This window comes from Choloepus didactylus, chromosome 18 (assembly GCF_015220235.1).
Source record: "Choloepus didactylus isolate mChoDid1 chromosome 18, mChoDid1.pri, whole genome shotgun sequence".
Lineage (NCBI taxonomy): Eukaryota > Metazoa > Chordata > Mammalia > Pilosa > Megalonychidae > Choloepus > Choloepus didactylus.
The window spans coordinates 8,964,955-8,980,933 of NC_051324.1; the positions used below are offsets into that span (position 1 = coordinate 8,964,955).

Consider the following 15,979-nt stretch of genomic DNA (forward strand, 5'->3'; position numbering starts at 1 on the left):
ACTTTTGGAGGTGCTGGAAATACACAGCACTTATTATATAAAATTACCTTTGGGTCACAGTCTTTTTATTTTAGATTAAATATCGAAGTTCCTGGACTTTCAATCAGAATTGTTAGGAATTCTGCAAATACAAACAATTGACAATTTCTAGGTCTTGCTCATGACTTCTAACATCAGCTGAGGTGAAAATCTAAGATCTGAGTCATTAGATTAGAAAATACACATATATATTTTATACTTTTAATATAAATAATACATATTTAAAATATAAATATTTATAATTAATGTAAATATATTTAAAATATAAATATTTATAATTAATGTAAATATATTTAAAATAGAAATATTTCTAATTAATATAAATATATATTTAAAATATAAAATTTATAAATTGGAAATTAAATATAAATAATTAAAATTATCTATATAGTCGCAAAGATCAAAGAGCACACTTCTTTCACCTATGGTGATTGTGCTGCCCAGTGCTGGTGCCAATATAGCTACAAATCACAAAGCCACAGGTCTTAGGCTTTGAAGATGTGAAAAAAAGATGGGGTTCTGACTCCCTAATTGAGGGCACCTAGGAATGCCTTTACCCTGGACATTTAGCAGAGACGAGGTTTAGAGAAACGGTCAGTGTACCTTCTACAAATTGAAGTGTGGCTTTGGGTACATCACACTCCCCTCCCACCCCCTGAAAGCGTGTGATTGTGATTCCAGTGGTGGGAAGAAAGAGCTGGAAGGTGACGGAGCAGAGCAGACTCTCGCCAGACCACTACTCACCAGACTGAATTTATTCTTCACAGGCCCAGTGTCTGCCAGCATTTTCGTCCTTGGGTTCATTTTCAGAATATCACCAGTTGTGGTGCCAAGGTAGAAAAAGCTGTCATCGTCGGCCATCTGAGGAAGACAGAGACAGAAACCTCAAGACCTGGGTTTCCTCAGTGATGCCCCCATGAGCCCCTCATCAGTGAAGAGATGAGCTTCCTCTGAAACCTTAGGAGACCAACAAGGGTGCTCGTGGCGACTTCTATTTCTCAGACCCAAAGGTGGGCAAGAACAGCTCGGAGGGAGCGCAGAACCAGGGCCAACCACAGATTTGGAGAAAACATTCGACTCCAATTAGCCTGTGCATGTCATTTGAAGTCTATTTGTTTCAAAAGTGAATATGTACACTTCCTTCCTTCCTTCCTTCCATCCTTCCTTCCTCCCTCCCTCCTTCCCTCCTTTCCTGTTAGTATTTGCCAGGTGTGTGTGTGCGTGTGTGTATGTGTGTGCATATGGGGGGGGCATTCTTTTTATTTCAATCCTTCTGTGTCCATAGATTTTAACTTTGGCCCCTTGAAAACAGCATACAGCTAGATTTCATTTCAGAGTTGTTTGTTTTATTTTGTTTTAAATTGAGTCTGATGATCTTTGGCTCTTCCTGAAAGTTTAGTTCATTTACATTTATTGTGATGACTGACATATTTGAATTTATTTCTATCACCTTATTTTGTACTATTTGTCCCACTTCTTTTTTCTTCCCCCTCTTTTCTTTCCTTCTTTTGGACTGACCAAAGATTTCACATCCCCATCTTCCCATTTCCATTTTTTACTCTCTTCTTTTAGTCATTCATATACAAATTTGAACATGCATATTTGACTTAAAGACTTATTATCTTTAACTTTTTCTGAACAATACAATTATCTTAGAATACTCTAATTCTTATCATTCCTTTCCTGGACTTACATACTATATTTGTCCAGGATTTTAGTGCTATTTGGTTTTAACTTCCTAAATTAGGCGTTATTCTTTATTTTAAAATTTTGTGTAGCCATCATGGGTTTAGATTTTCTTACATGGTCACAATTTTCTTTGCTCACTATTCCTTCTTGCATCTCAGACCTTCCACATGGATTATCCTTCTTCTGAAGTTCATCCTTTAAAGGATCCTTTAGCAAGGATCTGTTGGTTCTTGGTCAGCTTTTGTTTTTATTTTGCCTTTATTTTGTCCACATTCTTGAAAGATAGTTTGTTTTGTTAGGTTACAATTCTAGTTCTCTTCTCTCAGTACTTTGAAGATACCACTATTCTGTCCTTGGGATTGCATTAATGTTGAGAAGTTAGTTGCCAATCCACTTGCATTTCTTCATGGGTAATCCTTTTTTTTTGGCACTTTTAAGACCTCTTCTTTACATTTGGTGCTCTGCCTTGTCACTAAAATATGCTGAGGTGTATATTTCATTTTATCTTTCCTATTTGGGATTCATTGGACTTCCTGATTCTGTAGTTTGTTATCTTTCAGTAGTTCTGGAAAATTTTCAGTTATTTTTTTCAAGTGTTGCATCTGCACATAATCTCTCTCTTTGCCTTCTGAAGCATGGATTACAAATATGTTAGACCAGTGGTTCACTTTGAGACCCTTTCATAGGGTATGTGAGGTCAAAACAATTTATACAGTAAGATGTGATTTGCTTTTTAAATTTTTATTCTCTCATGAGGGCATGGTGGTGTTTTTCAGAGACTACATGACATGTGATACTGCAACAGACTGGATATGTGAATTCAGCTGTCTTCAGTTAAGTCAAACATTAGATTTACAAAAATGTAAAACAATGATGCTCTTCTCACTAAGTTTTCTTTTTGCTTAGGAAAATAAAGTTATTTTTCTTAAAAATATGCTAGGTGTGCTGGTTTGAAGCTGTTACATATCCCAGAAAAGATCATGTTCTCCATGTTCTTTTAATCCATTCCTGTGGGGACAGACCTATTGTGGGTGGGATCTTCTGACTGGGTTGTTTCAATTGAGATGTGAGCCACCACCCAATTAAAGGTGGGTCTTAATCCTTTTTACTAGAGTCCTTTATGAGAGGGTAAAGGAGAGGGAGAGAGAGAGAGAGAGAGAGAGAGAGAAAGAGAGAGAGAGAGAGAGACGTACTTAGAGAGAAATGCACCAGAGATGCTAAGAGAGAACCCACAGAAGCTCAGAGAGAAAGGCACTGGAATCAGAAGCTGAAAGCAATGGAACCTGGGAGCAAAGGACCAGCAGATGACGGCCATGTGCCTTCCCATGTGATAGAGGTGTCCCTGATGCTGGCGGCCTTTCTTCAGAGTCCAGGTATCATCTTTTGATGACTTAATTGAGACATTTTCATGGCCTAAGAACTGCAAATTGTAAGTTAATAAATCCCCATTGTAAAACTGTGTAAAAGCCAACTCATTTCTGGTATATTGCATTGTGGCAGCTTTAGCAAACTGAAACATTGTTACTATGTAGTTGCTTTATTATTGTTATTTCTAAATGAATTAATAAATATTTTAAGAATTTCTCAGTTTTCATTTCTAATATGGTAAATATCAGTAGATATAATCCACATTAACAAAACCTTGTTGGTATCCTCGATAGTTTTTAAGAGGGTAAAGGGGTCCTGAGACCAATAAAAGGCTGAGAGCTGCTGATTAGTCCTTCCCATTCTTCTTTTCTCTTTTCCCCTCCATTATTGTACCACTCTTTTACATTTTCCATCCCTTTGTAGCTCTGAACTGCATTCTGTTTAATTTCTTCTAATCTATCATCCAGTTCTCCAATTTCTCTTTATCTCTCAAATACTGCTAAACACTCCCATTGACTTTGTAGTTTTACTTATTATACTTTTAATTTCTTAAAGATCTGTTAGACTCTTTTTCAAATATGTGGGGCCATTTCCACAGTTTCCTGCAGAAATTTTCAAGCTTATCATATCTTTATACGTATCAAGCATAGTATAATCCGTGCTTGAAAATAATTCCAATATCTAAAATAAAGGTTGATCTGTTTCTTCTATCAGTTGGTTCTAATGTTCTCACTTATGGAGTCTTTTTTTGTTTGGTTGGTTATTTTTTCCTGTGAGCTCATTCACTTTCCCTGTAGGAATTCTTTGAGTCTACTGTGGTAGTTTGAAGCTATTATGTACCCCCAGAAAAGGCCATGTTCTTTTAATCCCTTCCTGTGGGTGCAGACCTATTGTAGGTGCAACCTTTTGGTTAGATTATTTCCACTGAGATGTGACCCACCCATTCAAGGTTCGTCTTAACCCTCCTACTGGAGTCCCTTATAAGAGGATAAAAGCCACAGAGAAGCTAAGAGATGAAATTCAGAGAAGCACCCAGAAAGCTGAGAAGAAGCCACTGAACCAGCAGCTGGAAGCAATGGAACCTGGGAGAGAAGGACCAGTAGACATCGCCATGTTGCTTCCTGACAGGAGCTCAAGTTTGCAGGAAACAGTCTTCAGAGAAGGTATCATCCTGTTGATGCCTTAATCTGGGCATTTTCACAGCCTTAGAGTTGTAAACATATAAGCTAATAAATCCCCACTGTAAAAGCCAACTCATTTCTGGTTTATTGCATTCTGGCAGCTTTACCAAACCAAAAACACCTACAAAGAAGGTGTGCTCCTTCAAGAAGGATTCACATTTGCTCTATCTCATATTTTCCAAAGTCTGTATTCATAAAATGACCATCCAATGGAGAATGAAGTTGTATGTACAACTCCAAATTAAAAACATATTAATAATTTCCCTTTACGGAAGAGACTGCATTTCAGCTTTGGGTTTTACTGTCGGAAACTTGATTTCTAGTGGCAGAAGTAACATAGGTGGCACTGAGGTGTGCTGTGGGCTCTGAGTGCCCTCTGGCTACCTTGCTTCCCCCCAGGTGAGGCAGGCTTCAGGAATCTGCCAACAGACCTGGGCCCAGTGAAATAAGACCTATCTAGACCTGTGGCTGGGTGGTTCCTCCATGACTCCTGAAGGGAGCTCCACATGTGAGATTCTCCTGCACGTGGGCCTCCTCCATCCACATCATAAATGGCCAGACCATCCCTCCTCATCCACGGCTACTGCCACCATCAGTACCCAGGAGAGCAGACAGTTCATTCTTACAACACCTCCCCTCCCCCCGCCCAACACACACACACACACACACACACACACACACACACACACACACACACACACATCTTAGTCAGTAATGCTAACAGGAACTGGTACCAACAGCTATTTAAAATAACACTTAATACTTACAGTGATGCTCATGACTATTCTTTTCATCTGGCCTGTTTGACACTCAGTTGGCCAGATTTTTCTATTTGGGAGATCCAGTTCCCACACTCGAATTGTCCCGCTAAGGGAAAAAAAAATGTCACAATCAAACAATACCTATTTAACAGCCACTTCATCTAGTCTCTGTTTTCTGTATTCTCTTGAGGGAGAAAGTGCAGGGAAGAGAACTAAACATTCTTATCGAGGCTGAGTGTTTTACTTACGATCTCTCAGTCAATTCTCACAACAACCCTACGGGGTAGGTTTTATGATTTCCCTCACTCTGTGAATGAGAAAACACAGCTTATATACAGCAGAGCGTGGATTCACACCCAGCTCTTTCTGACTCTAAAGTGCACGCTCAATCCATTGTACTGAAAACAAACATACAAATAAGCAAGTATACAAATGAAGAGTAAGTCAGACTTCATTAGGTGTGTTTCTCTCGAGGTACTGAGTCGTGAGAAATGTTTGAAATGTTTAGTATGGAGGGTCCTGTCTTCAAGGAATGGGAAATGAGATTAAGCAACTCAACACTTGAGCACAGTCTGCTGATAATGGGCCTGGAATACAGTTCCTATTTAATCACTATATGTTGAATTAATCTGAATTAATAATTGTATAAAATATCACAGTGAATATCATAGTCAAAGCCTTCAGCTAACATCCTAAGGCAAAAAAGATTAATTTAAAAATATTTTGATTGATTCAGTTTTCTTTTCTTTTTCTTTGCCCCCAGAGTTATGCACATAGTCACAGAGTCCAGTTATGCTCAATAAATGTTTTGAATATACTTTCAAAATTTAACAATAATTAGCCTTTCTATTGCCTTCCTGGTAGATGTCATTTGGTTGCTGAAACTTAAAATTTGAAATTTGAAATGTTGAAATTTGCAAGCCATGTCATGCAGACCATATAAGACATTACATGAAATTGAGACCATGATGGACAAACCAGGGTATGAGTCCCATAGCAGAAATCTTACTTAGAGGGTTGACTTTGTCTTAGCTACCACTTATCACTATCACATGAAGTGGAGGCAGACTTAGAATTTAGATTGCCCTCTTTTTTTGTTGGTCTAAAATTCAAGTTTTGACTCCTGGAGAAAGATTGTCCATGGACATCAAAATGGGCAATACCTGCTGCTTAAGCACCTGCTAAGGAGCAGAAAGGCCCCCATAACACTGAGGCTCAGTCAAACCACCCTGAAAACTGGAAAGGACTGGAGGAGCTTCACGGTCACTGGTGGTCTCAGAAGACAGGGTGGGATGTGGTCAGCTGCTTCAGGGTTGTGCTAAATAAGGACAGTGTCCTAATAAGGTTTGCTCCATGGGGGCTGGCTTTCACATTGGCCAGTTAGTTTCGTGGCCTCCGAATGAATCCTTCCTCATTCATTAGCCACGGAACAAATGCATGCTGCCTATCACGAGGTGGAGACATGAAAGAGAACAGATGTGCAGCAGCACAAGCTCTTTATTGCAGCTGGAAGAGTAACCAGCCATACAAGCCTTTCACGAGGGTTGGAGAGGATGGACCCACCCAAGATACACTTCAACCCTATGTTTTCAGGTTTCTTCCCCTTGAACTGTTGTACAGTGGTGTACGACACAAAAAAAGGAAGCTTTTATGCATGTTTAACCTTCATTTTAAGTTCTACACAAATCTCTGATTAGGGAATTTGTAAATTAGTTTCTCCAGTTAGATGGACGCTTGTCTCTGCTAAAACTGACCCTACCGGAAATGATCTCATATGGCTAGTAGTGAAACCCTTGACTCTTCCTGGCACAGTTCATCCACAAACTATCATTTCATGAAACTTAAATCAAGAGCAGTTGGTAGGAAACATCAACTAGTAAGTGGACCTGCGATTGTGCACATTCTTCAGTGAGCAAGGATTGGATATAATGCGATCAGTAACAAACAAACAAGAACCTGAAATGCGGTTAGCAGATAAGCAGAATTGTTTTAGTAGGAAGCCCAGAATTTTTAAACAGCCACATTTAAAATATCTTCAGCAAATAGGATTTTTAATGGCTACACAAGTTCCCATGCTTTCTGTACAGGCAAAGATGGTGATTGATGAGTTCTGAGACCTCTGAATGCAGACACCTACTTCCCAGCAGTAATGAACATCTCGTCCCTGCAATTTGAGAAGATCACCGTGGTGGCGTTGCCCACGTTGAGGCCGGCTGCAGGGCTGCCGCAGATGGCGTCCCTCTTGGCTATGCTCCACACCACCACACTGCCAAAACGACAGGAGAAACAGGCTTTGAAAACAAGAAACAGTCACTGTCGTGGTTCTAGGAAGGAAAAACAAGCAAGCAAGCAAGCAAACAGGCCACTTATAAAAGAACGAAAAAGCTACACTGACCCCCAGACATCTCAGTGAAATTGAATATCAGTAGACAAATGGGGTGACGCTTGAAATATTTTGGAGGACAGTGATTACGAGGCTAGAATCCAGTGAGCCTGTATAAATAAATACAAGTTCAACGCTAAAATGAAGCTGTTTTCAGACATGAGAGGCATCAAGATTTACGACCTGTTTATCCCATGTAAAAAATTTCTTGGGGAAGTATTCTAGGACCAAAAAAAAAAAAGGGAAATGACATAAGGAAGCATTCTCAAACTTGAACATGCATTAGAATCACGTGGAGGGCTTATGAAAACACAGATGGGCCCACCTCCAGGGTTTCTGTTTCAGTAGTTCTGGGATGGGGTTTGGGAATTCGCTTATCTAATGAGTCCCAGGTAATGTTTCTGTTGCCGGGGCAGGGACCACACTTTGAGAAGCACTGATGTGGGGTTACATTTCCTTCTTTCTGGGGACAATCATGCAACTTAGTCTTAAAGTGAATAGTGTTTGGACCAGAAATGCTTGGGAGGGGGGCATTGTGTAAAACATTGAATCCAAGTATTAAAGAAAAAGGATGCAAATGTTACAAACCTTCCTATTGTAAAAGCATGCTCTATATAGTTCCTAACTTTTCTACCTGTAAAATGTATTATCACAATCAAGGTACAACCAAAATCACCAGGAATGAGGAGGTAGGAGTGGTGTAAGACCCATAGATGCTCCTTTTTTCACAGTGGGAAATTGATAGATACCATCTGAAGTGGAAAAGTTGAGAGGAATATTATTTTTAAAGTTATAGAGATAACTAGATGGTGAACTGAAAAACAAAGACTGTTAAAACCAAGTGCCTCATATCCAAGAAAAATGAAAACGTGTTCACACAACATCTCATACATGAATGTTCCTAGTAGCCTTGTTCATAATAGCCAAAAAAGTGAAAACAAGCCAAATGTCCATCAACTGATGAATGGTTAAAGAAAATGCTGGTGCCATCCAAACGTGGAATATTATTTGATGATAAAAAAGCACGAAGTTCTGGTATATGCAATGACACGAATGAACCTTGGAAACATTATGCTAAGTGCCAGAAGCCACATATTGTACAATTCCATTTTTGTGAACTGTCCAGAACAGGCAAATCTAGAGAGGGACAAAGTAGATTAGTAGTTTCCTGGGGCTGGGGGGTGGGAAGGGGGGAGCAGGAATGGGGTATGACAGCTAATGGATATGGAGTTTCTTTCTGGGATGTTGCAAATATTCTAAAATTGAGAGTGGTGATGGTTGCACAACTCTCTGAATATAAGAAAAACCACTCAGCTGTATACCTTAAATGGGTAAATTTTATGGTCTGTGAAATACATCCCAAAAAGCTTTAAAAAAATTAACCAATTTCCTCTGAAGATTGGAACTCTTCACGGTGGCGAACGTGAGGGAGGGAATGTCACGGGTGGCGTTCAGAAACTTATACTTTTGGATTTTGGATCCTTCCGCATAGCAGGACAATCTAGTTTCTTTATAAACCATGGACAAGCATTAACTTTAATTTTTCAAAAAACAAGTTAAAATTTAAAAATGAGTAAAGGGCACCCACATAGATAGATCCAGTCAAATAAATTTCAGAAGGTCTAGATAGTGGAATACTATGCAGTCATTGCAAAGAATGAGGTATAGATGTATATGTTCTCACATGGGAGGTGTCCTTGGTGTAAAGCTAATTAGAAAAACAGGTTACATTAGATTATGGATAGTATGATAACATCAATGCAAAAAAGCCATGTAAATATATGCACTTAAAAACTGCAGGAAAATCCACTACAGATCCCTGCTTCTATTCTGTTCCTCCTCCCTGCACAGAAGCCAGATGGTTTAGGCAGAATGAACGTCACTGCCAGGTTCAGGGTTGACCCCTGACTGTCTGAAACCAATCAGCATAACCCCGTCCTCCTCACTGTGCTGATTATTCAGGGAGAAGCACCCTGCATTTTCCTGGTACAGCAAGGTTTCTTTTTCTTTCTTTAGGCTTGTCAACACTGCCTAATTTTCTGCAAGCAAATTTTAGAGTATGGAGTATGGAGTTTCTTTCTTTAAAATTAAGCTTAAAATTGCATGAGAGATTAACAGTTTTGCAGATTAACCTCGGTTAAGGGGCCATTTGTTTTCCTCAAGGTCTAGCCTTGGCGTCTCAGGGCAGGGGGTGGGGGAAGGCCTAATGGCCAAATCCCAAGAATTTTTAAAACTCCCCAGGTGATTTCAATGTACAGCCAAGTTTGAGAACAACTGCTTTAATTGAGCAAGGAATGTTAATTGGAGTTTCCTGGATATGCTGTTCATCAAAACAGTCCAATGGGGATGGCCCAGGGAAGGTGTTACTACTTACATGGGGAGGAATCACTCTACTAAAAGGAGGAGAATGTATGAAAATCCTGATGACTTGTTATAGTTCAAGATAAAAACTGTCAATCTGTAACACTATCTAAATGTAAATTTCCTTTGTAATGATCCTATGAAGCCCAAGTGACAAAATGCCTGTAGAACTGCACCAAAGTATTAAATCCTACACAAACTTCAGGTGTTCTTATTTTTCTTCTACAGAATAGGGCCTTTAGCATCAACATAGGAATAAGTACTATATTTTGTTCTTCCTAGTATAATGCTTTTAAAAACACTTTTTAAAAAATCTTTCTATTGTGGTAATATATACAAGTAAAAATTTCCCACTCTAACCACTTTCAAGTATACAATTCCGTAGTGCTCACTACATACACAATGTGGTGCTATATCACCACCACCCATTACCCAAACTTTTTTCATGACCCCACACAGAAACTCCATACTCATTAAGTAAAGTCCCCCTCTCCCACCCACCTCCCTACCCCCAGCCCCTTGTAATCTGTACTTTACTTTCTACCTCTGTGAATTTGCATATTTTAGGTATTTCATATACGTGGAATCATACAATATTTGCCTGTCTGTGTCTGGCTTATTTCACTCAACATGATGTCTTCAAGGTTCATCATTAGCATATAACAGAACTTCCCTCCTTTTTACGGCCAAATAATATTCCATAATATATGAGCCACATTTTGTTCATCCATTCATCTGTTGATAGACACTTGTGTTACCATTTTTTGGTTATTGTGAATAATGCTGCTATGAACACTGGTGTACATGTATGTGTTCAAGTCCCAGTTTTCAATTCTTTGGGATAAACACTGAGAAGGGGGATTGCCAGGCCATATGGTAATGCTGTACTTAACTTTTTGTGCAACTGCCAAACTGTTTTCCACAGCAGCTGCGCCTTTTACATCCCCACCAATAATTTACAGGGTTTCTACTTCTCTGCATCCTCACCAATGCTTATCTTCCATTTTTCACATTATAGCCATCCTAGTGGGTGTGAAGTGGTATCTTATGGTTGTTTTGACTTGCATTTCCTTGGTGGCTAACAATGTTGAGCATCTTCCCATGTGCTTTTTCGTCATTTGTCTATTTTCTTTGGAGAAATGTCTACTCAGGTCATGTGTATGTGTTCTCTGCCTCCCAAGTTTGATTGTGAGTTCCTCGAGGGCAACAATCGTGTCTTGGTGGGACAAGTTAAAAATGCCACCTCTCTGGAGTCACACTCCCAGGGTATGTAGCCCAGCCCCGCTACTTCCCGGCTTGGGACTTGGGTTCCTCATTTGAGGAGTGGCCAGAGAACTGCTGGGAGGCATCAAAGAGCTAATAGCATTAAAGTGCCCAGCACACACCTGCCACAGAGTAAAGTGCTCAATTAAAACAATTAGCTGTTGTCGATGATGACAATTACGATGGCTATGACGGTGATCATGTCTTTCTTTGGCAGCAGTGGTTCTTGGATTTGCCTGCAATTAGAATGACCTGGGAAGCTTTTAAAACTCCCAAAGCCCAGGCCATTCACCAGGCCAATTAAATCAGACTCTCTGAAGGTGTAGCCCAGAGTATTTACAGTAATTTTCTAAAGAGACTCAGTTGATTTCCATGTGCAGCCAGGTTTGAGAACCACAGTGGGATGGTATTTTTCTCAAGACCTTGCACATAACACATAACATTACAATATAGACAGGACATTAGAGGGTAAAGGATACTAACACTTACTTCTGCAAATATACCTGGTGGAAAATAAGTAAACGCATTTGGTTCATTACCTCCCATCATCGGGACCTCCTAGTGACACCAAGTACAGGTCATTTGGCGAGAAGGCCAGAGCCTCGATTTTGCCCTTGTGAAGTGACAGCCGAGCAATCAGCTCCCTTTTCTTGTAATCCCACAAAATGATATCTGCCTGGGTGCAAAAATACATGGTCAAGTTGTAAAAGACAGGCTTGTAAAAGAATCTGAAAAGAGGTCTGTCCCTCTCAGTGGAAAAGAATCACTGAATAGTCACTTTTCTAGAAGTTAGAGCATATTTTACAAACGTGACAGCAATAAGATGGATTAAGTGGGTGATTTTTGTTTCTGAGCATTAGACGCCACAAGCTGTAACGTCTGCTGTGAAACCATCAGAGTCCTTCCCTCCAGCCTGATGAGTTGAAGATGAGATGAAAGAGAAAGAGGAAGAAGAGAGGGTGAAGCACCTGGCAGCACAGAGCCACCAACCTGAAGCGGGGCCGGCTTTCTAGGGAAGTCCCTATAAATAAATTCACAGTGAAATAATTTCTCCTCGTTCACCTTGAACCCCATGAACGTGACTTGGCCAGAGGCGATATAGTCCCCATTTTTGGAGATGGCCACACAGGAGACGTTGTTGCCGTGACCGTGTAGGAAATTCTGTTCATGAATATTGATCGCCTGAATGAGGACGGTGCATCCCAGAGGATAGATCAAATGCTCCTGGTCAGGATGGCATTTCAGACCAGTGGGTACATGTCCTAAAAGAGAGAGGAGATAAAATAATAATAATAATAATGATCAGGTGCAGAAGTAGCTGGTAATTATTTACTTGAGTACAAAGGAGAAAGCTTTTGAAATAAGCCTAATGCACCTAAACTAAATTGGGGGTAACAGGTAATTTCAATCCACTGACATGGAGGTTGGCCGAGTATAGTGCTTCTCAGATTTTAGTGTGCATAAAACCCCTGGGAGAGTGTGTTAAAATGCAGGCTCTGATTCCAGGTCTGGAGTAGGGCCTCGGACTTGACATTTCTAACAAGTTCCCAGGGTGATGCTGATGCTGGTGCCTGGACCTCACTTCGGGCAGCAAGGCCCTACGGCCAATTCTTGTAATCACAAGAAGTATAAATGTCTGCCCCAGTGCATGAGTAGAGTAGAATGTAGAGTAGAGTAGAATTTATTTTTAAGATAAAAATTTGGTTCTAGTTCTGAGTCACCATCACTATGAAGAAGCCCAGTGAACCCCGTTCCTCAGACAGCTCCTAATCCTCCAGATGTTTGCCAAGAACCATCTTAACAATTACAAACCTTTGCATTAAGTTTTACTACGAGGTATGCATAAGTCCCCCCTTATTACTCATCTTTGGTCAGAATGCTTTTGGTTGTTATTTCGTATTTATTTTGCAATACGAACTTCGGTGTCAGCTTGAGAAGTTAAAAAGCCATGTATAGATTAATTTAGAGAGAAATGATTTTTAGAGTAATACATTAAACCTCTTGTACCTCTTGTATATATTATGTCCCCCAGAAAAAAAACATGTTCTTTGATGCAATCCTGTGGGGGCAGATGTATTAGTGTTGATTAAGTTGGAACCTTTGGATTAGGTTGTTTCCATGGAGATGTGACCCACCCAACTGTAGGTGATAACTCTGATTAGATAATTTCCACAGAGGCATGGCCCTGCCCATTCAGCGTGGGCCTTGATTAGTTTACTAGAACCCTATATAAGAGCTCAGACAGAAGGAGCTTGCTGCTGCAACTTACAGACATTTTGAAGACGGCCATTGAAAGCAGAGTTTTGCTGATGCTTGGAGGTACCAGCCCAGAGTTTGCCCCAAGAAGCTGATACAGAGACATTTTGGAGAGTGTCATTTTGAAATGCAACCTGGGAGCAAGCAGACCCCAGCCCCGAGCCTTCCCAGCTAACAGAGGTTTTCTGGAAGCCAATGGCCTTTCTCCAGTGAAGGTACCCTATTGCTGATGCCTTACCTTGGACACTTTATGGTCTTTAGTCTGTAACTGTGTAACCAAATTAACCCCCTTTATAAAAGCCAATCCATTTCTGGTGTTTTGCAAATGGCAGCATTAGCAAACCGGAATACCTCTTTTCCAAAAACAGGGTGTGTTTTCCCAGTAAGTCTTTCATTTATGTCCCATAGTAACATTTTCAATTTTTCTTCATAAAGATCTCACTCATTTCTTAAGTTTATTCCTGGGTATTTTAAATCTTTTTTTTATTGCTATTTCCTTTCTCATCAAATAAGTCATTAATATTTATTTATATAGACTTCTGGCTTTAAAATGAATTCTTCTTTTATATTTAACTCTGGAATTTACTTTGGTACATTATGTGATTCCAGTATCTAAATAGATTTGTGTGAGTATGTGTATGTGCTCAGATGGATAAATATAGTTATTGAATAACTGATTCCTTTCACTTTAATTGGGATGATTCCTTTTTTAAAAAACTAAGTTCTTATAATACTAAGTTTGTCTCTTTGGGGGCTATCTATTTCTATTAAAATACTTATTTCTTTATTTTTTAATTGCAGCCTCTTTATAAATAATCATATGGCTATCCATATGGAAAAAAGTAAAATTAGATCCTACTTCACACTATACACAATCCATTCCAGGTAGATCAAAAAACAAAACTCAATGTATACACAGGTGTAGGAAATGACTTTTTAGAAATACAACAAAAAAGAACAAATCTTAAGAAAAAAGCTAATACATTTGTCCAATTATGCCAAAATTTAAGAATCTCTCATGAGGAAAGACAGAATGAAAAGAAAAATCACAACTAGGAGGATATATTTGCAATGCACATAATAGACAAAGGATTATATCCAAGATATACAAAGAATGCCTACAAATCGATAAGAAAAACACAAACTGCCCAACAGAAAAATGAGCAAACGATATGGACAGGTAATTTATGATGGGAGAAACTCAAAAGGCCACATATTTAAGAAAAGATGTGCAACTTTACCAGGGAAAGGCAAATTTAATCCAAAGTGAGATGCTGTTTCATCTCCACTATAATGGTTAAAATTAAAAAGGCTGACAATACCAAATATTGGTGATGATGTGGAACAAAGAGAAATACTCAAAAGTTGTTGGTGCAAGAGTAAATTGGTAGAATCACCTTGGAAAACAACTGGTCCACATTGAGTATGGCTGAATATGTACATACCCCAGGCCCCAGAAATTCCTCTCTTAGCTATGTAACCTAAAGAAATTATTTGCATTTATGCCCATGGGTCACGTACAAGGATGTTTACTATAACACTGTATTAGCAAAAAAGTTGGAAACAAATGCCCGTTATTAGGAGAATAGATAAGTAATATGGATATAATTATGCAAGGGAACACTGTAGTGGAGTTAAAATAAATGAATTAAATCAATGTAAACTAACATGGATAGATTACACAAATAATGGTGGGTGAAAAAAATACAGGTTTCAAAATATGCACAGGATGATACTATTAATGGAAAATTTAAAAACACGCAATGTATACTACGAATTGGTTATATATAGCATATAAGCTATGGTATATTTAATCTATATTTTTATAAACCATATACATCTATATGTATATATATTAAAATTTAAAAACATGGCTGTGAAGGGTACACCCCATCTTTGGGTTGGTAGTTGCCTCTAGAGAGGGAGAAAGGGGAGTGAGATAGGAGATGGACTTGAACCGTATATTTTCTTTCTTGAAAAAAATTAACTCAACTCAAAAAAGGAAAATCATCAATATTTGCTAATTCCGTGTGGATATGTGGGTATGTATTATAGGGTATAGAATACTCTCTAATTTTCTGCAGGGTTGAAATATTTTGATAAAAATAAAAGGCCCTGTAATAACTTCTGCCAAGAGATAACCATGTTAACCGGTAGGTGTGTATTTCTTCAGCTTTTTATTTAACTTTTTATTTTGAAATACTTTCAAAGTTACAGGACAATTACCAAAAAAATACAAATCCCATACAGAGAACTGCAACATATCGCTATCCCCCCAGATACCCAAATCTACTAATTTTAACATTTTGCCACATTTGCCATATCATTCTATCTATCCATCTGTCTAACAAGCTATTTATATATCTATCTGTTTCTCTATCTATCAGTCTATTTTCTGAACACTTGATTGTAGGCTGTATACATCATGTTCCTTGAACACTTAATACTGCCAAACACATTTCCTAAGAACAAGGATATTCACTTATGTAACCACCTTAAGCGCAGTTATCAAGTTCAGGAAATTTAACAATGGTATAAAGCTTTATTTCCAGTCTATATTCCAGTTTTCTCTTATGTTCCAATAATGTCCCTTTTAGCCTTTTCTCCCCCTTGCTAGACCCGATCCAGGATCATGTATTTTGTTTGATTGTCATTGTCTCTTCAGTTGCTCTTTTTTT

General features: G+C 38.8%; 1 protein-coding gene across 2 annotated transcripts in view; it reads right to left on the bottom strand.

Moving 5' to 3' along the window:
* CFAP52 (cilia and flagella associated protein 52) overlaps positions 1 to 15,979 on the bottom strand; it is a 43,338-nt gene that overhangs the window by 18,325 nt on the left and 9,034 nt on the right. Inside the window, exons 2-6 of one of the 2 annotated variants that reach the window (XM_037809634.1) lie at positions 12,108 to 12,307; positions 11,585 to 11,721; positions 7,176 to 7,304; positions 5,045 to 5,144; positions 784 to 900 (exon numbers count right to left, since the gene is read on the bottom strand). In XM_037809634.1, the coding sequence (XP_037665562.1) occupies positions 784 to 900; positions 5,045 to 5,144; positions 7,176 to 7,304; positions 11,585 to 11,721; positions 12,108 to 12,307 (683 nt within the window). Of the gene's footprint in view, positions 1 to 783; positions 901 to 5,044; positions 5,145 to 7,175; positions 7,305 to 11,584; positions 11,722 to 12,107; positions 12,308 to 15,979 lie in introns of those variants that run through there. The other variant, XM_037809635.1, reaches the window with a different exon arrangement.